Raw genomic sequence first — 24,325 nt, 5'->3', positions numbered from 1 at the left:
CTCTTGCATATGGTAATCCTGCACTTAAAAGAGCTCATTGTAACATGTTTTAATACTTTGGCTGGAAGGGAGATGGGAATGCAGTCATGTCAAATTGTCATGTGACTGAAAAATATCTAAAATGCCTTTCTCTTTGGGTCAACAGTTTGTACTTAGCATATCTGAATGAAAGTAGCCCATGTAGTTTGAAGAAAAGATTAATCGTTGCTCTCTTGGCCTCAGTTTTTCAGACCAGGTCTGATTAAACAAGGTTTTAGCCTTAATTTCACACTAGTGGTGAATGTTTTGTTGGTAGTAAAGATGCTTGATCTTTATTTGCAGTGAATTTGTGGAAGGCATCCAGTTGAGTGTACCACAGCTAATAAATGAGTACTGGATAACCTTATTCAGTGTGTACTTGTTATTTAAGAGTTAAAGGGCATATTGCCATGTTTCTCCATTCCTGCAGATACAGACATACTAAAGCCTTGTTTGTTTATGATGTTCTGCAAGTAAGCAATCAGATTGTATTTATTAAATGTCTTTGATTATACAGGGTCTGAAAAAAAAAAAAAAAATTCTTCCCTGCTCATGAATAAACAGAAAGTCTCCTTCTAAACAATAGATGCAGTCGAATTAAGTAGTTAAATAGATGGTGACTGACAAGTGAAATAAACTTTGGGTAAGTTGAGAAATGAAAAGCCAAGCTTCCTCTTTAGAATCCATGAGGCTGTACATGTTTGCCTAGAGGAATTTGAGCTGAATTAAATGGAATGAAATGCTATGTAGGTATCACATTTCTAAAGCATCTATCACATCCAGTTTAAGTTTTTAGGCATATACGAAGGAATCTTGAAAGGAATTGTTTTGATTGACCTTGTTTTTTGTCTTTACAGAGTAATTCTCTATTGGTCCCGGACAGCCTGCGAAGCACAGATAAACGCAGGAATGGGCCTGAATATACAAATGACATCAAAAAGAGAAAAATGGATGATAAGGATTCCAGCCACTATGTAAGCAAATCCACGTCAAAGAAATGTTTAATTTGTTTGTGGATACTGTTATGTGTATGAGGAGTGAAAGAGCTGTGAAGAACAAGGCAATAGGTTTCATATGGCTGATACATGAATATACATGCCAGAGAAACCATTATTTATATTGTGGAAAGAGCAATGACTCAATAGTTCTGACTCTTGCCAAGTTATACTCATCAACAGGCAAGAAGAAGCCGGGGGTAACTGGCTGAGGAGTACTCCTGAGGAGTAACAGGAGTAACTGTTTTTGATTCACAAGTGTTCTAGGATCCATTTCTAAGTTTCAGGAAAAGATCCTTTCTGGGCTGCTGTAAAACCTGCTACTGTACTGCAAGTTTGTTGGAGATGGGAGTTTTTTATTGATTGTGCAGGGGGAGGTGGAGTTAGTAGACTTCCAGTACTATTACCATGTTGAGTAATAATGACCACGGCAAATTGCATGTGTTTTGAGGGCTGTACCAGCTTCCTGAAGTTTTGCTTTTTGTTGATACGGTAGTTTCAGTAGAAAGCAAACTAAAGCATAAAAAGTACAGTTTGTTCTGCACGTTTACTAGTGTTACTTATCTCTCAGTTTCAAAGAGGCACTTCAGTAGAACAGTGGACCACATGAACCTCACAGACAGCCTTCAACTTCAAGTCTGAATGCTCAGAATAATGCTCAAATAACAGGATGATACTTGAACAGGCCTTAGAATAGGGCTGAATTGAAAGGGTACTGAGAAGTAGAACTTAGAAATCTAACAAATGCAGTTATTCTTTGACATAGTATTAATGTGGTTTGAAATGGCTGCTTTAAATGACTTTAATCACTAATTACTTGCTAGTTACTGAAACCCAAGGGAAAACGAGGTGTTACTATATTTAATCAATATCTGGCAGTAAATTTCTCTTCCACTTGGACCCAGGATATCCCTGGGCAGGAAGGCCTGCTGTCAGTAACGCTTGAGCAGTGGAGCCATTGACAGCAGATTAGGTTACTTTCCCCTTTCCGCACATTGTGGTGCTGTATTACTGTTGCACCTTTGAGTCTTATTTCCTCCACTTTTTTAATAACCTCACTTTTGATTACGGAAGGGTCTAGCAAACTTCCCCATGCTACTCCCTCAGCTTTAAGGCCTTGAAATTCTAGGGTTATTTTTCATTTTAAATAGTTAAAGTTTAAGCATACTCAAGCTACATTAAATCTTGCTTGCTTTTTTTCCCACCTCTCCTGGAAAGGAATGGAAGGGATCATGCATTGTAGAAACAAGTTTTTAGTTTTTTCTTAAACCGTGTTTTACATGTGCAGTTTGTGAGTTGTTTTCCTGAGATGCATTTCATGGGTAAAGACACCAACAAAATAAAGAATTGAGCAAAACAAAACTATATGAAAGTTTCAGATTTATTCTGATCTGGAGCAAGTTTCTTTTTTTAAAGGTTCCTTAACTTCAAGCTGCAAACATATGGAGTTGCTGATTGCCAATTTTCTTAGACGTGGCCCTTGTAGGGACAAGGAGGAGCCACTTTTCTTAAAAGGGGAATAAATGAGCGGTAGGAATTCTTGATTGACAAATAAGAGAGTAAATTCACGATTTTCCTTTTTGACTTCTGATTCAAATTTTGATGCGACTCAGGTAGTTTCAACCTGTAAGTTTGTTTAGCTATAGGAGAATCTTCTCATATACATAACTATAGGAGGTGCCTTTAACAACCCCAGTAATTTCTACTTTGCAGCATGAGAAGATCAGCTGAGTGCATTTAATCATTGCTTGGTAACTATTTTTACCTTCTTCAAGGGCAGTATTTCTGGTGAACATGTGTCCCACCCCCTATTGGGATGAGGCAGGTCTCCCACATGCTCAGATATGTTCTAACCTATTCTTGCCTTCTGTGTGCTTCGTACTCTTCAAGCGGTGGCAATACCTGGGGCTGAAGCTTTCTTATTCCTTCTCCTGTTGCACCTTTTGGATGGGCAGCTTCCTGAGTGACAAACAGAGCCACCATTCTGTCTCCAGTGGCACTCTTCGGGCCCTCCTATGCTTACAGTATTTCTTAAAAGCACTATTTAGCTGATAAAGCAAAAAGGAATGGGTGAAACCACCTGCTCTTTTAACGCTTATGTCCTAGAGTTAAAGGAAGGAACTAATGTTTTCTTTTCTGGCTGCCAGAGTTAAGCGTGATACTTTGAAAGCATTGTTGATTAATCCAAGACATGGGGACAATCTGGGCAGTCTTTTGCATGTCTGACTTGTTTTCCTAGAAACTTTTAAACTACAAATACAGTTCTTTGAAAAGTCTAACCTTCCCGTGGGGAATTTTGTTTTGTCATTCTCCTGATTTTTCTGTCAAGTCTCCCCGCTGGTTGAGCCACCATGGTGCATGCTGGAAATCACTGGACCATGGTTTATCATGCATGTCCAATGAGGAATCCCAGCCCATTTTGGAGATAGGGAGCAGAAGGCACTTGAGTAACAGCTTCCGTGAGGAACTAGGACAGCCCAAGTGAGCAGAGGTTAAAGTGATATTGAGTCAAAATTCAGCATGACAAGCCACAATAAAACTTTTCAGTTTGAGAATGTGAAAGTATTTGGTTTTGCTAGGCAGAAGTGTTGAAGTTTCTTGGCATTTCTGGACTTCTTGCTTCCCCAGACCTTTCTATTTTCAAAGCTTTCCTTCCTGGGGAAGGAGAAGAATTGTCCTATGACTTTGGGTGAGTTGATTCATAAACCAAATGTCAATTTAGTGGTGTTTTGAGACACACATTTTTTCAGGTACACACATTAAGCAATAATTCTCATAAGATTAAATAGCAGAAGAATGGAGTTAATTTCTTTTTTAATAAACAGTGTTATCACTACTATGAAGGTAATAAGGAGATTTTTTCAGACCATCTCTGACTGATGGGGAGACTGGCACTAAACTAGTCCTACCTCATTTAGGTTTTATTGTAAAAGCACTAGAAAGGTGTTGCGTTCCTGTTTTCATCTTGTTTGCCCTGTCGCTAATAAGTAAAGAAAGGATCTTTGCTTTTTGTTTAAAAAAACAACAAAATGTCTGAGTAGATGCCTAGTCTTTCTCTCTAGGCTCTTAATGTATGAATTGAAATGAACAATGTATTTGTTTATTTTTAATAGGACAGTGATGGGGACAAGAGTGACGATAACTTGGTTGTAGATGTATCCAATGAGGTAACTTTTTCATTTTTGTAGTCTTAACGTTTACCCAAACATTAAAGGAAAAGTACATTTAGTTAGATGAACAAAACGCTCTATGTGGATATATCAAAATATTCACACTTTCTCCTTTCTTGTTAATACCACAGTTACTACATCCTCTTCCTTGCTTTATCTGGTTGGCCCCTCTGTTTTTCCTGCTGCTGCTTTATCCATGTCTGTTCTCTCAGCAGTCATGTTCTAACATTTCACAGCTGTTCTGTAGTGGGGAGAGTTGTGGTGAGATGCAGGTGGAGGGCTGGTTTTTAAACTACTGTTGTCAAATGAAAAGGAAAGACAATATTTGACCTTGTAGTTATTAGCAGTAGTATTAATGATACTTTTGGCGGCTTTAAAATTGCAAATATTTTAACTTCCTCCTTTAAAGACCGCTTTTGCCACAAATGCCTAAACTATCCTAAATTCTGTTTGAAAAGTTTTCCCAAATCATAGCCACTTCAAACAGCAGTGTGCGTTTCTTTTTTTTTCCTCTCTCCAGAATAGAAGTTCGGCAGTGGCATCAAGGTGAAGGAACTGGCCTTCCCCTTCATCTTTTATGTCATACAACCAAAAAATTCAGGAAGCCTGAGTATGCCTGAACAGAGTCTTATGCTCTTTAAAAAGCACGGGTACAGAAGCTGACAGAGAGGAAGTGTCTAGCAGCTCCAACTGCCCAAATGATGTCAGCCAAGTAGAAAAATGGGTATCCAACTAGAGATTTTAGTGACGATCTTAGAAATCCTGGTTATAATGATACTGCTCAATAATCAGTCAGTAGACTTACTGCCCTCTTGTGAGGGCTTGCTCTCTCCCTGCTGCTATTATGAGTAGAAAGAGCGTAGAGAACCTGCAGAGCTTTGATGGCTTTGTAGCTTGCTGGGTAGGCTATTTCAGGATAAAGTAAAAGCAGAGAGTGCCTCTAGAAGAGAAGTTGATAGTCACCTGAGAGGTGATTTCAGTTTTTCCTGAAGATGCAAGTAGTGATGCAACTACAGTTGGTACGGAAAGAAATAGCTGATAAATATAATGGCATATAAAGCATGTGTCTCTCACTTCCTCTGGAGGTAGAGATGAGGAAAGCGTGTATTGCCTGGGCGAGATTATTACTGAAATGATTGTTGTTCACTAGCAGTAGGTGGAGGACATGGAAACAGGGTAAACTTATTATTATTACTCTTGGTCTATCTTGCTCTTATTGCTTGTCACGCACACTTTCTTTAGATTGTACTTATGTTTACTTCAACAGCAAGCGCTATGCTTAGAAAGAGTTTGCAGTTACACGTAATCTAAAATAAATCCAGCTGGCTTACTAAATGAACTGATTTATGTCTACACTAAACTAATGAAGGGTTTTAAGCCTTTTTGCATAGACTTCATTTGAACTTACTGCTTGCGTAGTCCCTTCGTTTGAACTTACTGCTTGAATTCTTCTAAGATCCTCTCCCTCCTTCTCCTCGACTCCTTAGTGCTGTTTGTGTGACATCCTGAAACACGGTTTTATGCTGTTCTTCCTTTCGCGTTGTTTAGGACCCATCCTCCCCACGAGCAAGTCCTGCTCATTCACCACGTGAAAATGGTATAGATAAAAACCGCCTGCTGAAGAAGGATGCCTCTAGCAGTCCAGCATCTACAGCCTCTTCAGGAAGTTCCACTTCCTTGAAATCCAAAGAAATTAGTTTGGTGGGTGTTACAAGCAGTCTGTAGTCCACAGAAATGTTCTTTTTGCATGTAAAGTCTACTTCAGCAACAATTTTTGGAAGAAAGCATATGATTTTAAATATCTGAAGCTGAAATAGATTACTGTTCTTCCCAATCTTTACAAGTTTGTTCAGCCTTCCTCCTCAGCTTCAGGCCAGTTTCTTATATTTCTTACATTTATGCCAAAAAAGTCGCAAATTCATTATGTAATACACGAGATTTGCCTAAGCATTGCTTTGTTTTGGAGCAATAACTTAGGCGTTAATTCCTCAATAGATCTGCACGCAGCCACTAAATAGTTCTCCAGGCTACTCTTACATTCTTCTAAATAAACTGTTACTATTTGGAAATTTTATTTCTGCAGTATCATTAATTTGATCAGATTCTCTGTAACCCTTAAAAGTATCACAATTTTTTTTATATCATCAGCTATGGTGGTACTTTGCTTTTGTAGTTAATCTGTTGTGCCCAGTAATGTTTGGGACAATAGTGATTTCAAACTGAAATAAATTGATGTTGCGTACAGTATTGTCCTGAAGAAAAATTAGCTCATGAGTGTGTTTTTCGTGCCAATGGAAGAAGGAAAAAAAACTTTCTACATCTCTGTGCTTATTTTAATTCTGGCAATAATAGAAAAGGTCAGCGTTTCTCTCTTGCAAGTTGATCCTGTCAACATTGCATGGATTTATGAAAATTGGCTGAGGGAGTAAGTAGTAGGTGCCCAGCATCCCAGCTGCTATTGTGATAAATTGTGTAATATGGCCTGGATTAAAAATAATACTCATTTAATTTGTTTAATGATACTAGCATGAAAAAGCCAGCACGCCTGTTCTGAAATCCAGCACACCAACTCCTCGAAGTGATGTGCCAACCCCGGGCACTAGCGCAACTCCAGGACTTCGTCCAGGCCTTGGCAAGCCTCCGACAATGGACCCTTTGGTTAACCAAGCTGGTAACGCGTTACCTCTTGTGTTTTTATGGCTACAGCATTAATCTTTTTTACATATGTAATTCTGTGTTAATGTTAAGTGTATTGCTTTATTCTTGATATTAAGAGAAAGCTTGATGAGAAGCAGATGTTTAGATGGTCAAGAATTCAAATATCTTTGTCTTATGTTCTTCTTTTGTTTACTTTTTTCTCTATCTTTTTTGCAAATAATCCAGAGATTGTATGTAATATAGAAAGACCTCTCAGAAGTTTCTGGTGCTTATTCTGAATGCGGTCTCTTCTCCAGTCTTTGTCTGGGACTACTAATATTTACTACAGCGTAAATCTTGACAAATGCAAGATGAAGTTTACTTTTGCTGTTCAGGCTGGTACGGTGCAGTTGCTTCAGACATGAGCTGTGTAAAGCATGTCTGTCAGCTTTACTGCTTAATTTGGCAAAGGAACAATTAATGAAAAGAAGGAAATATTACAGAGGTGGAAATAGGGAATGCTGGTAGAGATTGTTAGAAGTAATCAGTAAGTTCAGACTTCAGTAGGTCTTATTTACACTGAATAGAAAGAGTTGATGGTGATGAAATATGGCAATGTTTCTTGGCAGTGTACGTAGAAGGGGGAAGGTTAGGTACTGTAGAAAAAAGGACTATTTTCCTCTTTGTGCAGCAAAACAAAAATAAAATTGTTTGATTTCATTCCTCTGCAGCTGCAGGTTTGCGGACACCTTTGGCAGTGCCTGGACCATACCCTGCTCCGTTTGGAATGGTACCTCATGCTGGCATGAATGGAGAGCTGACCAGTCCGGGGGCAGCCTATGCCAGTCTGCACAATATGTCCCCCCAGATGAGTGCTGCTGCAGCTGCAGCTGCTGTGGTTGCTTATGGAAGATCTCCTATGGTAGGCCATACGTTGCTTGCAGTCTTAATCTTGTGGGTTGTGGTTCACTGAGAAGAGCTACATGCTTCATTTAACATTGTCAAATTCCCAAGTTATAACAACACCAGAAGCTTGACTGCCTCACTGTGTGTTTCACTTTGCTGCATGCCTGGAGAAACAAATTTATATCTTGAAAACAAAGAATCTCAGTGTATTTATGTATGTCTCCCTTTTTGTTAACCTTCATCAGTGCCTTGGATCATTAATAAATGGCTAACTATTTATTTATGCTTTAAATGAAAAGGTAGTCTTCATAGCTACAAAGCACTTCTTTAGTGCTCTGAACATCTGTTTTCCTCTTACTGAATCAGATTTGTGTGCTGTAGAGATGTCCCCAATTAATCCTGAAGCACATAGAAGTCTTTTTATCTACTTTTGCCTTTATTTATTTATTTTTTTTAACTGAAATCAGTGTGAGAAGTTGATTAGTACGTGTCTTGAAGCTCTATGATAAGGTATGTTAAGAGTAGCCCTTGTTATTATTGAGGGTGTAATAAGTAAATGGAGCATGGTAGTTATTGCTGCTATTGAGCAGAATAACCTGAGCAGAATAGCCTGATTCTGCAAGCGAGCTTGATGGCAGCTTTATGCATGCACAGACTTATCTATTTGTGAATTTGTAAGATTGTGTCGTCATCTTTGTTATTGTAGGGTAAGACTGCTTTTTCTAACTGGAAAACAGGGCTTTTATTCGAAAAAGTAGAAGTTCTAGATAGCATATGCTTTTCTTAAAGCAATAAGAAATGTAACTCGAGTATACTGTATCAGAAGAAAAAATACGTATATTTAATCCAGAACTCTTGTTTGGATTATTTGATGAACATATTTATTCAGATATAAGTTTAATGGAATTGCAGCAAGTGAGGAGAGACTATATAATATGTTCAACTTGTAGATGGATTTGTGTGTACCCTGCAGTGTAGCTCAGTGAAAGATCTGTTAGCTGATATGCCCACACAGCGGCGTGCAGTATGATATGGAGATTCTAGCTGGGGCCTGAAGCCACTTTTGAGCGCTGTGCTGTGTCTGAATGGGTAAGCGCTAGCTGTCACAAGAGCTGAAGAGCCCTGATTTGGCCACATGCCAACACAACGAGGCCTTCAATGGAGAAGCTACCTTAGTGCTAGTGCAAGGATCTTTGTGTTATGCTTTACTGTATAGTGTGTATGCTTGATATACGTTACTGATTTTCTGTTTGGATATGAATACTTCTATCAGAAGTAAATGTAGGGAAATCTCTTGTTTTTAATACTCCTCCCCAAGAAACAACATCTGCTTCTCTAATATTGTGATCAATTTTTTTCTTTTTGTTTAAATTCATAGCATTTTGAGGGTGAAGAAAAGGGGACTTGTTAAATGAGAAATTTCAAGTGTGAGGTTAATTGATTTTTTTTCATTGTCAGGTTGGGTTTGATCCTCCTCCTCACATGAGAGTACCTGGAATCCCTCCAAATCTAGCAGGGATTCCTGGGGGAAAACCGTAAGTAACCCTTAACACTTACCTTGGTAATGTCTGCAACATTTAGAGAGCATAAAATTATCTCGTGTGAGTGAACAAGAATTCCAAAGGAAGTAGTGTCTCGATTGTTCCCAAGAGATTGCTTTAGGCTTCTCCTGATAAAGAATGTAGCATGTAAATTATCAACTGGTAGTTGTCATCTCCTGAAGCAGGTGTGTGTTACTTATTTCTAGAGAAAAGCTGTCAAAGGTATGTGTTTTTGTTTTTTGTTTTTTTGTTTTTTGTAAACCTCTTCCTTTTTAGAGGAGACTAAGGGAACTGTAAACTAGTAGAGAGTGGTGAAATGGGTAACATAGGACAGACTGAAAGTAAAATTCATACTATAGTGAGCATAAATGTGTAACGCAAATTCACAGACTCCTTGTCTGGCAGCTGTTCTAACAGGCCTGAGAGTCTGAAACTGTTGATCACAGTGGGTATCTGAAGCAGTTACTTTGGCAGCAGATGCACACCTTGCATAGCAGAGCAAGCACTTAAAAACATTGTGGAAGTATGCAGCTGGAGAGGAAAAGGATAAGAAAACAGTTGTGCAATGGGTAGTGCGTAAACGTAAGATGGCTTTCACAGCAGTTTCTTTTTGTTGAAAGACTTTGAAAGGGTGCTTGAATAAATTGCTTATGTGTTGCTAAGGCTTACTGATGTTAAAAGTAAAATACTTTCACCAAAACAGTGTATGTCGAAGTCTTCTATAATTTGGCTATGGTAAACTGAGACCAAGTATACCCATATGCGGTGGAGTCATGAGGATGGATGACCTCTTAAATCTGAGGGTGTGGGTTTTTTTGTTTGTTTGTGTTTGTGGAGCTTTTGTTTTGTTTGTATTTCTGGACAGCTAGTCTACACAGATGTAAGTAGAACATACTTTGTAAATTAAGCTAATCTGTTCCTTTAGGGAGGGAAGGGCAGAGAGGATTATAGCAGCTTTGGACAATCCTTTAGAATCTGTTCTTTGTCTCTTCATGCTTGACATCCAGTCTTTTCTTCTCTTTCAACAGGAAGTAACAGGAATGTAGGTTTTTCTCAACCTAGGTACATAGAAAATTTTGAAACCCACTAATGTTTTGTGCTTCCTATGTGCGATTTTCCTGGTACATACTGTCTTCTATGCCAAACCATCATGAGGCTTTTCTGAAGCCTTCCTGTATGATTTCACTTAGCATTTTGACGCTTCAGAAAAATTCAGGAACTTACTTATAAGATGCTGTGTAAGTTTATAAGAAACACTTAATGTGATGAAAGTTGCAGGCGCACAGAGATTTCTGTGTATCTGCTTTTTGACCTCCCATTGATACCTAGCGTTAAGTTACAATGTCAATCATTCCAGCATCTTGAAAAGTGTACACCAGATTACAGGCTATAAAACATGTATTTTTTCTTACTCTTTTTTTGTATACCAGTAAGAAAGCAGCAGGCTTCTCAGGCTTCTTACATTAGAAAAGCCATCCTAAATGTGTTTTCATTGTTACTCAGCATGCTTCTGGAAACAGACTTAGCTATCTGTTGGCAGTGTGAGAAGCCTGTTAAATTTGAATTTACTTGAAGAAAAGCTGGTGGTATGTTGGGATTACTGAAGTGAAGGGTCTGCCAGTTGGTGTTATGTATCAGATGGTGATGTGTTTAAATTTAGTACAGTAAGGAACGTGCTTTGTCCTGAAAACAAGTTCTCTTTATTAAGGGCCAAACACCTTCTTGCTGACTTAAGAAGAATTTAGCCTCCTTTATGCAAAATATTTTTGGAAATCTAAAAGTAAAAAATTGCAGTCATGGAATTTTTGAAGCAGTGTATTTAAAAACATTCAATAATTTTTATTTCTTAGTAATCCCAGCAATATTATATTTTAAAAGCTATGAAAACCTATTTTTGTTCAGTCAGAACACCACTGAGGAAGGAGGCTAGGTTGTAGCTGTTGCACTATTCCAGGCACAAAAACAATGCTTCTTATATGGTTATATTTTTTATTCTGATATTTCGTATCTGATTTGGTCTGTTTTGTTTATGTAATCTCTTCAGCATTTTATTCATAGATACTTTGATGCATACCTACGCTCCACTTGATTTGATGTATTTAGTAATATGTTCCATAGTCACATTAATTTGACTCAGTCTTTTTCCTCTGAAGCAACTTCTTTGCTTGCCTTTGCTTAAGTGAGATAAATCTAAAATTCTGGAAGCTGAACTGTTACCTTTCTGGTGACTGTTTAAGAGTCATCTATTGTTTTAGTTCTGTTTGACTGCAATTACCTGCAGCATCTTTGCAAGTATCTCATATTCACATTAGGAAAGTCTCTTAGTCATATGTCTTGTATCTCTTAAAGTCAGGCAGACTAAAGGGGAATTCTTCCCCCACCCCGAATTTGCATTGTCCTAGAAACCAGTTAAGGTGCTGCATTGAATTTTTTAGAAATGAGCAGTGGAGTTTTAGTTTGAGTCTTGTTACAGGTGGTACGGAGAGAAGTTTTCAGATTAAACTATTGAATCCTCTGCCGTAAGCCTGCTGATTGCTGCACGTTATTATCAGTAGTTTTGTTTGGGCTGTTTTTTTCACTCAGCTTTGCTTCCAAGAAAACATTAAATTCCCCTTTCCAAAGAAATGGCATTTCTGATAGCGTACAGTTTTCTTTAACCCATATATATTCCAAGTTGAGTAAATGACTAGATTGTTAGAAAAATTAGTAGCCTCATGGGCCTGCTCTTGCTTGTTTATGCACTCTTATCAAGGGAATTTTGTCTGAAAAGCTTGTCTGTCACTTACTTTGTTTTGCAACTTGACTGAATGTAGGTCTTATCACCATCTTTTTATGTTTCTGAATGTTAACCTGATGACTCTGCTCTCTTCAGAGTCTAACCTTGTTAGCAGTGATACAGAGGGAGATGGGCAACCGTGTAGCAGTTTAGAAAGCTGAAGTATCTTTACCAATTTCTTGTTTATACAAATGAGCTAGTCTTGGCATTTAATAACAGTTTTTATTTATTTGTGGTTTTTAGCATTTTCTCTGAGGCTATTTAGGGTTTTTATATTACTTGGATACCTTTGTGTACACATAACCTAGTTGTCTTTTCTGTCTTCAGTTGCTGTTAATGCCTGTTGCCATTTGACTCAGCACTTCTTGGCTATCGCTAACTTTTTTCATTCTTCTAATGGTATGTTTGGCTTCATATTTCAGGTCATAGGCAGCACTGTTTTGAAGAAGCTATGTGATTTTATACTTGTTTTCTCTCAACTATTATTCAGTAATTACTTCAGTGGACAGGGACTTGGTATATGGGTGTATGAACGTGCATAAAATATATTTTAATATTTTGTTTTGCAATTGCTTGCTGCCAGTGGGTTATTTGTTTCTTAGCAGTTCTTCTGTGTTTTTTTTCCCCAAATTGTCTTGAGTCATCCCCTAGTCAGTAATTCTTTTATCTTTGAAATCAGTACTATTTTTGGACATGATCATGTGGTCTCTGAGTTTTGCCCTCTGTCCTTTTTTTCACTTCAATATGTTTAACAGTACGCTGAACTATGAATTCTTGGTGTGGTGCTATACTCATGTTTTTTGCTCTGTATAGCCTTTCTAGTGAAGTAGTTATTTAGCTTTTACTCTTCTGCAGATGCTAAAGTAATGTTCTTGTGGATTTCTCCGTGGTGTGAACCACAACCTCCAATAGTTGGATGGTGCACTGAATATGGATATTCCAGTTTAGTGGTGAGATCTGTACCCACTGTTGAGCCTCTTTGGTCTCTTAAATTATGCGGTAACAGTAGTAATGAGGACAGACGTATTTTTCTGGTTTTTCAACACTGTGGTTTTTTTGAAGCATTGGGTATTGTTACAGACAGACATCAGAGTCAAATTAAAACATTTCAGAAATAAATTCTAAGCTGACTTTTTGCTGTGTTCAAATAGCATTACTTTTCAGAAAGGAATACTGTACAGTTTTGGAATTGTGAAATAGATTGCTTAAGACAAAAAATTAAAAGATTTCAATTCTCTTGATCTTTGTTTAGTGAATGCATAGCAAGGAAAATTTTAAAGGAAGACTAATTGTGTTGTATTTTAGAATAGCAGGTTGTCTCCTCCCTCCCATCCAATAGAATCCATTTATGAAGTTAAAAGCATTTATTAGTCCTATATGAATACCTTGATCACTAACTGTTGACATTTTGTCCTATCTGGTGAAATACCTTACTCAGATATTCAAAGATACTCAATGTTTGTTGTGATGATTGTAACTAAAAATAAACTGGTGTACAAAAAATGCTGACAGTAAAATGCAGTCATCAACAGAAAGAACTGTCTGCTTTTTATGTTTTGCAGTTGGAGTATTTTTGCGCTAGTTTAGGAATTTTTTTTGAATTTGGAGGTATGAAGTGGAAGCTGGGGGATTTTTTGATTGTTTTGGTGGCATGGTACTTTAAGAACTGCATATGTTATATCAGTCTGAATACTCAGAGGAGCTAAGAGGTAAGTAGTTTAGTCAGTTTGCCATATTATTGAGGAATAAATTCATGTGGAAGACTGTTCTGTTAAAAATCTCCTTGAAGAGGAGAAGGCTATTCTAGAGTCTCCTCAGAGGTAGGAGCATGTGAATTTTTGAATTTTTGAATTGGAAAGTCAAAATTATCAAATTTAAACTGGTGAAGAGTTGCTTTTTAGTCTTACAAACGGTTTGTTTAGGCTTACAGCCTCCTAGGTTGTAATAGGAACTCTGTAGGTTGAACTCTGTAGGTTCTCAACTGCTTCCTGGACATAGAAGGAAAAGAAAAAATCTTTGGATACAATAGAGCAGAAAGAGAATGGATCATAAAGCCTGCCCCTTTTTCAGAGGGGATGTAATCATAGGCGACAGTGTACTGTTTCTCAAAATCTGGCCTAGATAAGAGACACACAAATTTCTTGTAACTGTTCTGTTCTGGTCTAAACTTGCTTATGTTTTATTCTTAACACAAGTACAGTTCTTGGGCTTTATTTAAATATTCTCATACTATATGGTTAGTTACTAGTGTAAACATAGTCATTGGCTAATATCTACTTAGCGTTTCATCTTAGCTTATAACAACATTGAATAAGAACTCTTTTCCTTTAATTGCTGTGTTTGTTAACCCAACATGAGGAAGAATTCTCTTAATATATTAGAAATCATTTCACCAGAGGTGGAAAATCATGGAACCCAGTCATCTCTCTCTTAGTGACAGAGTGCAGTGGACAGAAACATAGTTTTTGGCATAAGCTGTCAGTTCTACAAGATCCTCTTAAAAGGACAAAAATACACTTAGAGTTCTGCAGTGTTACGGAATTCAAATGTGCATAGCAGTTTGAGGAGGGAGGCTGTGAGGTCAAGGGATGCCTGATGAGAAATGTTCAAGTTAAGTTTTTTTGAGTTCTCTAGAGCCTAACTAAATTTAACTAAATATTGACCCCTTTAGGGTTAAGCAACCAAAAATGCACATCAATTTGAAGGATTTGAAACTGAATATCTTCAGTGCATTAAAAATTGAGTCATTTCCCAATTGTGTATGCGCACCTTGATACACTTAGGTGTGGTCCTGGAAACAGTTCTCCTCAGAAGTCGAGGAGTAGGCACCCTGACATGGTGTCATGATAGAGAGGTAGCCTAGAGCAAGAGAGCTGTGGAGCTGCAAATAGTCTTTTGCACTGCTCCACTAGTACTGTGTTCTTATGAAGATGGGAGCTGTCCTTATTTAGGAAGTGTCACCATGGCAAATGATACAAGCCTTTTTCAAAGAAAAAGGTGCCATTAAAGAAAAGTTAGACACGTTAACAGTGGTTGTATTCGGTTGACGTGCCACTTACCTTCAAGCAAACAGGAGCATGTAATTTTTTGTGTGCTTATGTTGGTAGGGGAATTTGGCAATGAGTTGCCATTTCTTTGTACAGTGAATTGCTGATAAACCTTCACTGTAGCAAAAGCTATCTTGACTTGTGCAAAACTATGGCTGATCTGTTTGGCCTTCAAATTCAGTCGTCCAGAGTGCTGACTAATCTTGGAAGGAAATGCCTGATGGTGATGGCAAAACTGAAAGCAGTAATATGGTGTATATAACCACACTTTGAATGTGACATACCTGATGGCAGACTTATACGTGCTTAAAATACATTAGGTCGAATCATTGGCATTCCAGAGCAGAAAAGTCCTCATAATGCTAAAGCATACATGAAGCACTTGAAAAATATTTGTCTTCCTCCAACCCCAGCCCAGCCAAGAACTGAGAAGCTACACATGTGTATGCAGAGAAACATTTCAAAACACCAGATTTCTTAAAATATTGTGAATTGAAAAGTACCTTTAAGGTATAACCTTCAGTAATGTGTTTTAAAAAAAAAAAAAAAAAGTTCAGGTAGATTATTCATCTTAAACATGATGGGAAAATTGCTCAATTCTTGCTTAATTGTTTTTCTTCTGCCAGTAATTTTTAAAAACATGGACAGACTTCAAAGTTGCCTGGTTCTGTATACTGTTATTGCTAACAAATATTCTGCAGCTGGCTTTAATCTGTAGTCTAGGATGGGGTGGTGCTTTCCAGCCTCTTAAATGCAATGACTTTGTAGTTGAATTCTGTACCAGGACCTGTGCAGTTGTTCAGCCTTGAGCAGTCTTGTTGCCACTCCTGCTTCCTTTCCCATCCCTTGTCCCATCTGTTTAATAAATAACTACTTTGAGACAGTTTTATCTCCACTCTTCCTCACAAAAGTGGTACAGAGTTCTGGTGTAGCCTTTATCATTGCTATAATTCTCTAGCAATTTTGTATATTTAAAAGGAAAGTGCCCCATGGGAAGAAATACATCTGATACACTGTGCAGATAGTATGGTCATAGGGGAGTGAACTTTGTGCTTCCTTTCTTATCTTGCATTTTCCATTCCTTTTATTTGTCATCTTTCACGCTTGCTTATCCTCCATTTCTGTGTACTCTGAGCATGTCTTCAGTTCACATGTCCAACTATGAAACAGGAATGATGTGCAGGAATTGCATGTGCAGGCACTCTTCCTTTCTTCTCTCTGTTTATGACTTTTCATCTCTAGCAGTGACTTTTCATCTCTAGCTTTTTTCTCCTCTAATGAGATAACAGTGATATTGCATACTGCAACTGTTTCCCTGCTCTTTTCTTCTGTATGAAGGAACAGTAGAGTAAGTCCTTTTTAAAGGGGCATCTTGTATGCTGCTCTGCTCCTGGGCATATCGAATTAGAAAGGACCCCAAGTGTATATTATGATAGTTACTACAAATCTGGGCCTCTTGTTCTGTTCTTCTAAAATGTGCAATATTTTGGAACGTGCAATAAAATACTTTAAAAATACTCATTCAGAACGGAGAATGAAGTTGAACTGTCTACTATTCGGTCTGGGGGAGACTGCAATGCTAGATTTTTAACTTGAGTAACAAGGACTGAGGATTTATGGGGATGGTATGCTCGGAAGAGAAAGGACAGTTCTGAACCCAGGAATATATTAGAAAAATAAAGTCTCGCTAGGGAAAGGGTGTCTCAGTGGTAAAAGGAGAACCCATATCTCACAATCCTTATTCACTTTGGTTTCTTGGAGAATAGTATAAAAATGACAAGAATGTCTAAAAACGTGAACTCTGTATGCGCTTAAAAAGGCAAAAAAACCCTCACCATTGTAACCAGCAGCAGCCTTTTTGCAGTAGTATTTTCATTAATTAAAAACTCTATACCTGAAACCTTCATTAGTTGCTGTTTGTACCCTGGTCCTTAAGTAAAGCTGACTTCAGACATCACAGTGAATGCAAAGAAATGTCATGTATAAATTTTATCCCCAAGGAGGAGTGCTCACTTCATTTATTTACTATTGTTATTTTATTTAGTGCTGGTATTCACCTCCTTAACCCCCTCAGTTTTCATATACTTAAAATCACACAGTGAATACAAATAAGAGATATTACACAAGTGCCAGAAGTACCTGGGAAACTGAGCCTTTCAACTTTTCCAAAATACTTATTCAAGAAAACAATTAAGAAAAGGTGGTATCAGTCTTCTGATAAACATGCAGAGTACGCCTTTCATGTTTTCAGTTTAAAGTGCTAGTTCCCAACTCGAAAGACATGCATGTGAGCACAGGTAGTACTGATGTTATAGATGAGGTGTAGAAATAGAGCACAAGTTTAATTTTAGCACCACAGCTAGTTCTACTGCAGAGCAATGCATGCAAGTCCCATGGAAGAAGTCTGCAAATGTAGTGACTGGTCAGGGATTGGGCCTGCACTACTTGGCGCTGTAGCTTTGATTTTTATGTGAAAAAAGATTGGTAAAGAGAGCAAGTGCAAAATAACTGTATTTTTTCATGCATTTTAGCAGTGTAACTGATTGGTGTTTCATTTCTTTTCTTTTCCTCTCCATTCCTTCTTTCCCCCTGGAAGAGCATACTCCTTTCACGTTACTGCAGATGGTCAAATGCAGCCTGTACCTTTCCCTCCTGATGCCCTCATCGGTCCAGGGATCCCTCGCCATGCCCGTCAGATCAACACTCTGAACCATGGGGAAGTCGTGTGTGCAGTGACCATCAGTAACCCCACGAGACATGTGTACACGGGTGGGAAAGGGTGCGTCAAAGTCTGGGATATCAGCCAGCCTGGCAACAAGAGCCCTGTCTCTCAGCTGGACTGCCTGGTAAGTGAACAGAAACTTATGCACAAGGGTAACTTCTCCTTGGAGACTCAATAAGGAAATAGCTATCCTTGTCTGGATTTTATTCGCAGTGCAAGGAAATAATAGGCAGCTCTGTTTCCTGCTTTAGCTGCCCTTTTTTTCTTTTTACTAAACAGGTGGTGTTAAAATGGAAGAATCCTGGTTTGTTTAGGGATAAATATTGTCAGCAGGAGTCAAGTAATGTATTAGATAGGACTTCTGAGCAAACAATGTACCTGACTCTGTGTGTGTGTGTGTTTCTTGTTTTGTTTTGTTTTTTCCCTAGTCGTGTTCTTGGTTTTCCTACTGCATGAGTTTAAAAGGACTATAGCCAGGCTTATACAGAGCTACACAGAACATTCAAAGGTGTTTAACTCATGCCATAAGTGACTTTTTTAAGGAGCAAGCAACCATATAATGAAATAATATGACAGGGTAGCAAGGTCACTTTAAGTTTTGCTACACTTTTGTTGCTGTTTTGAATATTAAGCATTTTATTTGTTTGTTTTTCACCTGCTGTACTGGTTACCAAACAGAGTGGAGCTGAGTAGTCTAGTTAGCTGAGAATTTTATGTACTGATTCTCAATGAAAGGTTCTTCTGGCCGCAGAACCAGTGCAGGCGTTTGGAAAGATGCCAATAAGTGAAATGTTAACTGAGAAGACTTAATGTCATAAAGTTCAGCAATATCTATTCTAAATGAAAAAATACTGGTTTAAGTACTGATCAAAATAAATGTTTTTCTAAGCCTTTCTTTACTGTTGTCCCCGTGTTAACTATCTAGGAGTAAAAGTATGACTGAATACGTGTTCCGTTTTGCATCAGGTATTTCTCTGGATGCACTAGTACTAGCTGCCACCTTTAAAGTTAAGAAGCTGTGTAGCTTCCAGTGACTCAGCCAGCATTTCTACCACACAGCTTACTGTTCCTTTGGAGTAATAAGAAAAAGTAATATGTAGCGTTGACTTCATATAGTGTTTTTTGTTTTGAGTTACAGATCTTATTCTTCTGTGTTCTAAAGAACTCTTCTGTATTAATTTGGCAGCTCATATGGAGAAATTGACATCCAGTGCACTTATGGAATCAAGCCTGTAATGAGTGAAGGCTGACACTTTTCCCATCTTTAAATCCCTGTAGTACTTCTCAGTCAGCCATTGTATCACAAATGTGAAATCATTAATATGAATATGATAAGCATCACGCTGAACAATAAAGGACCAGTATAAATCCAAGTTAAGATGACTAAGACTATAAAATGTTCGATATTTTTGCCTAAAAATTGGGAATGCAAAATTATGTTTAAAGGAAAACCTCGAAACCTCAAAGGCATGAGATTTGAACTAATTTTTCATAAATTATTTTTTAAATGCCAGAATGAGAGTTCATTTGCTTTTTCGGAAATATTCCTATGGTGTTGGTGATATTAGCTGAAGGAGTGCACTTGCACAAATACAAGCTTACTTTGGCTCTGTCTCTGTGTTGAGATGGAAGAATTGCTATTCATGAGGTTCAAAACAGAGTAGACTGTGGCAATATGAATCTGTAGTTGAATTTCTGCAGCTGCAGTCTCTGGTTAGTGATGAGATGTGGACGTTTGAAACCCTTTAGGGTCTGCTAGTTTATTTTCTGTACTTTGGTACTGGAAAAATAGTCTCCTATTTAAAATTTAGATGCAGTCAGAATCATATCAGTGATGATTATTTGCAGACATGTGTTATCGTAACAGAGGTGACTTGTGTTGTACAGAACAGAGATAACTACATCCGCTCTTGTAAATTGCTGCCTGATGGATGCACCCTCATAGTTGGTGGGGAAGCCAGCACATTATCAATATGGGACCTTGCAGCACCAACTCCTCGTATAAAAGCAGAGCTTACATCTTCAGCCCCTGCCTGCTATGCTTTGGCTATCAGCCCTGACTCCAAGGTGTGCTTTTCCTGCTGTAGTGATGGGAACATTGCAGTGTGGGATCTGCACAATCAGACATTGGTCAGGTGAGTCATTACTTGTTTACAGAATACTTTAATAAAAGTTACTCTTTGGACAGCTAGATAAATATTTATCTCCTTGTATAATGGTTTGTCACAGCAAAGTAAATAGCATTTCTTATCCAAAGAATGCAGTTTGAACCAGAGTTAGGTAGAAACCGGCTTTAGTAGCTTCCCCCTAGTCCTACACTATCTTCCAGGTCGTAAAAGGCTGTTCTGTAATCTATTGAAATCGGTGTAGGAATTGGTAGGAAACTGAGGGTTTGGATTCTTGTCCTGTCTTAAGCCTTGTTCAATAAGAAAGAGTTTGCAATAGTTATTTAGTGATGATAAATAATAAGCCACACAAAAGTGATTGGAAGTGTAGATTCCTCCGGTTCTTTAGGAAAGCATAAAGGACTGATGTTTTGTTATTCATGAGAAAGGTATTTGAGGTTTTTGGGGGAATGTGATCTGTAAAACCTTCAGAATGGGTTGCAGAGAGTGTGATCAATGTCTAGCGTTAAGATTATTTTTGCAATCTCTTTGCTTAAACCTTTGATTAGCAAATATCTTAGACAATTAAAGTGTCTGGCAGGGCAATATTCAGCATTACTGCTATGACTGATAAAGACGGATAGGGCTATGTGTGAAGTGGCTTGTAGCAACTAGTTCTAAAAGATGAAAGATAACTAAAAGATAAATTTTGGTTTATGCTTACCGAAGTTGTGGTAGTGTAGAACAGTCTGAGAAAGGAAGGCCTAAATTGGAAAAGGCTGTGATTTTTAGAAAGTTTTGAATATATAGACTGGAGAAGTTGCTTCGCCTGCTGTATTTCAGCTGGATTTCCTGTATATCAATAATTTCGCTAAGTTTATGCAGTGAGATTCATATTGATGTGCATGCAGATTTGACTTTCTCTTAAAACTTTTAGGTCCGTGAATAAGATTTTTGGTATATAATATCTTCAGTTTGCTGTATTTGTGCGTAGTCTTGGTAAAGGTGAATTCTTTCTAAGTCTCTGATGGTCTTCAATTAATGTTACAAGTTACTTTGTACTCTTTCAAGTGTTTGCTGTAAGGGTTCCTGCCACTTGCTTGCTGATCTTGCTAATTGATAACGTGGAATTTTCAGACCAGTGCTACAAAACAAAATGTGCTGTGTGACCTTTCTGTGGCAGCTCTTGGTGATTCATACCCTTCATTCCCAAGCTAGTTATCTTTTCTCCCCCCTCCCTCTACCTATGACATTGAGGCACAGGACTTTCCTAAAGCTAATTGCTGATGAAAAATGCAGGATCCTCAGAAGTTTTCTGCCACAGGATTAAAGAAAACTTGAGTTGACCTTTTCATTTCTGAAAGCAGGGAATTCCTAATGAGAAGATTTTAAAACAAAATGCGCTTTTCAGTTACTTTGTGATCTCCAGCCACAGAGAACGTAACTTTGCTGACCCAGCAGTGCTTGCACTCAACTATCTGGATCCCTTCCTATTAATGTTTCTGCCAGCTATTTATCATCTTGAGTTACAGCTAAAGAAAAATCCAGAAGCTGTTTTCAGCAGCTGGGGGAGTTTTGTTCCCTGAGCACTTGTTTTGTTTTAATCCAAGTTGTTCACTAGTGCTTTCAAGTACAGTTAGTGTACTTTAGGGTTTTTACAAGCTCTCTTGTTTTTCAGGACCTGATGGGAAATGTTGAGTCTGTCTAGCTAGCTGTGATGCAATTCACTTCTAGCACCTGGAACATGTTTTCGTAATATTGTTGTATTTCATGCCCAATCAGAGGGAGAGGCCGATTCTTCCCCATCAGCAGACACAGAAGAGATGACACACACATAAGAGAGTCCAAAACTAACACTACAGCAGTGTTTACCTTGGGCTCTGACAGGAAATCATTATTCAATCTGGTTTGTTTTATCAGGCAATTCCAGGGCCACACAGATGGAGCCAGCTGTATTGACATTTCTAATGATGGTACCAAGCTCTGGACAGGCGGTTTGGACAACACTGTCAGATCCTGGGACTTGAGAGAGGGGAGACAGCTACAACAGCATGACTTCACGTCACAGGTAACTGGATTTTCCTACAACTTGAGGGGAAAAGAAAAAATATTTAAGATGAGAACTGAGCACAGTACAACTGGGAAATTGTTCCTTCTGTTTGTTTTGGTTGTGCGCACCACAATATTTTGGAGCTTTCATATATTTGGCTTCCAGAACAATATGATAGCCTGAGTGACACTACTCTCTTTCCTTAGCTTTTCTTAAGTTAAGAGGTAAAAATAACAAAGAGGTTATTTAATTACCTGAATTCTGAACAACAGTTTTGCTATTGCGCTATGTGAATTTTATTTGGTCCTTCTCTTTCTCCCTCCCCCAATTCATTTAACTGTTGTAAGGGAAAAAAAAAGTGTAACTATTTAATTTTCACAGATATTTTCCCTTGGTTATTGTCCTACTGGTGAATGGCTAGCTGTGGGAATGGAGAGTAGCAATGTAGAAGTGCTACATGTAAATAAACCAGACAAATATCAACTGCACCTTCATGAGAGCTGTGTATTGTCACTCAAGTTTGCTTACTGTGGTAAGTTGCCCCAAAGGTAAGCCTGGAAATCAGTGCTCTCATTCCAACTTTGCTAGTTATTACATATTAATAACTCATTTGATAGTCAAAACTTATGTAATAACTGTTTCTTAATTTACAAATAAATACCCATCTGCTTTATAAATAAAAACACTCATCTACAAATGACCATCTGTTTATTTTAAGGCTGCTGTGAGGTTGAGTTGTATGTAAAAAGCTATTTCCACTTAAAGAGTATGGGGATTTTTCAGCATATAACAGACTGCAGCAACATCAGGTACTCGCATTAATTGTGAGCAAGAATATGTTGATTAGTGGCAAGAGCTTTGTATAGTGGTAATTAGCTAACTAACAGATCTCATAGATGTGAGTTGAAAACCTAAAATCTGTCAGATGTCTATTTCATGTGTTTTCATAATCCCTCTGTTTTGTATTCTAGGTAAATGGTTTGTGAGTACTGGGAAAGATAACCTTCTTAATGCATGGAGAACTCCTTATGGAGCCAGTATCTTCCAGGTAAGGATGATGGTGCTTTTTAAGAAAAATGTAGAATATCGAGAGTCCATCCCTTCATCTGTCTGGTTACCTAAAATGAGATGCTGAGATGAGGTTAACAAACTTTTTTTTTAATGTAATATATTTCTATTTTTCTTCTAGTCCAAAGAATCTTCATCAGTGCTTAGCTGTGACATCTCTGTGGATGATAAATACATAGTCACTGGCTCTGGAGACAAAAAGGCTACGGTCTATGAAGTTATCTACTGAAAAATTTGATGGGGATGTAACTTTTAGAAGTTGAACTGGGCCAAAATTGTTCTTAATTGTAGAAGTAGAAAGGTTTTGCCTTTTAAAAAGGAACGAAAGTATTGGGGTTCCAGACCTTGCCATGAAACTACTCTGATTATTCAAAATAGAAGGCAACATCCAGCAACTAAATATTGGCTACGTGGACCAAACAGAACCCAGAGGCAAGGTGGACAGATGTAGCCTAGATTTTTTGACATAGTTTTTAAAAACTGAGTCTACTGAACAATGTTGGAGCCTGTTATTTTTCTCTTTCTCTGTGACCTCATGCAAATTGTTCTCAATGCCTGAATATGTGGGATTACCTTTCTGTTCCTTGCAGTCCAACTTGCATTCTGTCCTGTGTAGAGCAGTGGTGTCTCTCAGATGAACTTGTTTCCTGCTTTTGCATCTTGTGATATGTTTTTGTATTTTGTTGAAGGTCAAACATTTGTATAAATTGTAAATATATTTAGTTTATTACAGTAAAGGCTTTAGTACCAACAACCAGTCTTTATTTCCCCCTGCTTATTAAGTGATCTATTTAAAAACCTTTTGGGGATGTACCTTTTTATAAGCAAGAACAAACAGTGTGTATAGTTTGAAAATGGTGTCATATTCTTTATAGCTCTCCCTAGATTTCCATGTTGTAAGTCATAGTAGTCAATTGACATATTAGGGTATCAAATCTGGTAGATACTGTCTTGTGCTACAGAAAAAAGACAATTTTGTACTAATTTTAGTGTAAATATAAAAATTGAACATTTCATAAAGTTGTGCAGTTTATAAGTTTACTCTGATGTCCAGTATATATTTTGTTTGGTAGATACAATAGTATGTGCCTAATCATAATTCGTTTGCTCATCTCTCAAGAAGAGATGATTTTTCCCTCACACCCTTGCAACTGAACAGTATTCATGCAGGACTACATCTCAGCTAAGTACATCAGAGGTTTTATTCATTAATAGACGATTCCTATGATTAAACAAAGCTAGGTAAGTTATGTTCTTCATGTTTTGGAGAGGCTAATCAGTAGTTAATGA

The 24,325-nt window shown here is 37.8% G+C and overlaps 1 protein-coding gene across 4 annotated transcripts in view; it reads left to right on the top strand.

Annotated features, from left to right (window-relative positions):
* LOC104152774 (TLE family member 1, transcriptional corepressor) overlaps nt 1-24,076 on the top strand; it is a 73,934-nt gene extending 49,858 nt beyond the window's left edge. For all 4 annotated transcript variants that reach the window (XM_068927061.1, XM_068927060.1, XM_068927058.1 and 1 more), the window contains exons 9-20: nt 876-992; nt 4,127-4,180; nt 5,732-5,884; nt 6,710-6,854; nt 7,552-7,742; nt 9,185-9,261; nt 17,687-17,936; nt 19,700-19,947; nt 21,838-21,985; nt 22,349-22,499; nt 22,939-23,015; nt 23,157-24,076. In XM_068927061.1, the coding sequence (XP_068783162.1) occupies nt 876-992; nt 4,127-4,180; nt 5,732-5,884; nt 6,710-6,854; nt 7,552-7,742; nt 9,185-9,261; nt 17,687-17,936; nt 19,700-19,947; nt 21,838-21,985; nt 22,349-22,499; nt 22,939-23,015; nt 23,157-23,264 (1,719 nt within the window). In that variant the 3' untranslated portion in view covers nt 23,265-24,076. The remainder of the gene's footprint in view (nt 1-875; nt 993-4,126; nt 4,181-5,731; nt 5,885-6,709; nt 6,855-7,551; nt 7,743-9,184; nt 9,262-17,686; nt 17,937-19,699; nt 19,948-21,837; nt 21,986-22,348; nt 22,500-22,938; nt 23,016-23,156) is intronic.
* The last annotated feature ends 249 nt before the right edge of the window (nt 24,077-24,325 follow it).

Source organism: Struthio camelus, chromosome Z (assembly GCF_040807025.1).
Source record: "Struthio camelus isolate bStrCam1 chromosome Z, bStrCam1.hap1, whole genome shotgun sequence".
Classification (NCBI taxonomy): domain Eukaryota; kingdom Metazoa; phylum Chordata; class Aves; order Struthioniformes; family Struthionidae; genus Struthio; species Struthio camelus.
This window is presented reverse-complemented; position numbering and strand designations above follow the sequence as displayed.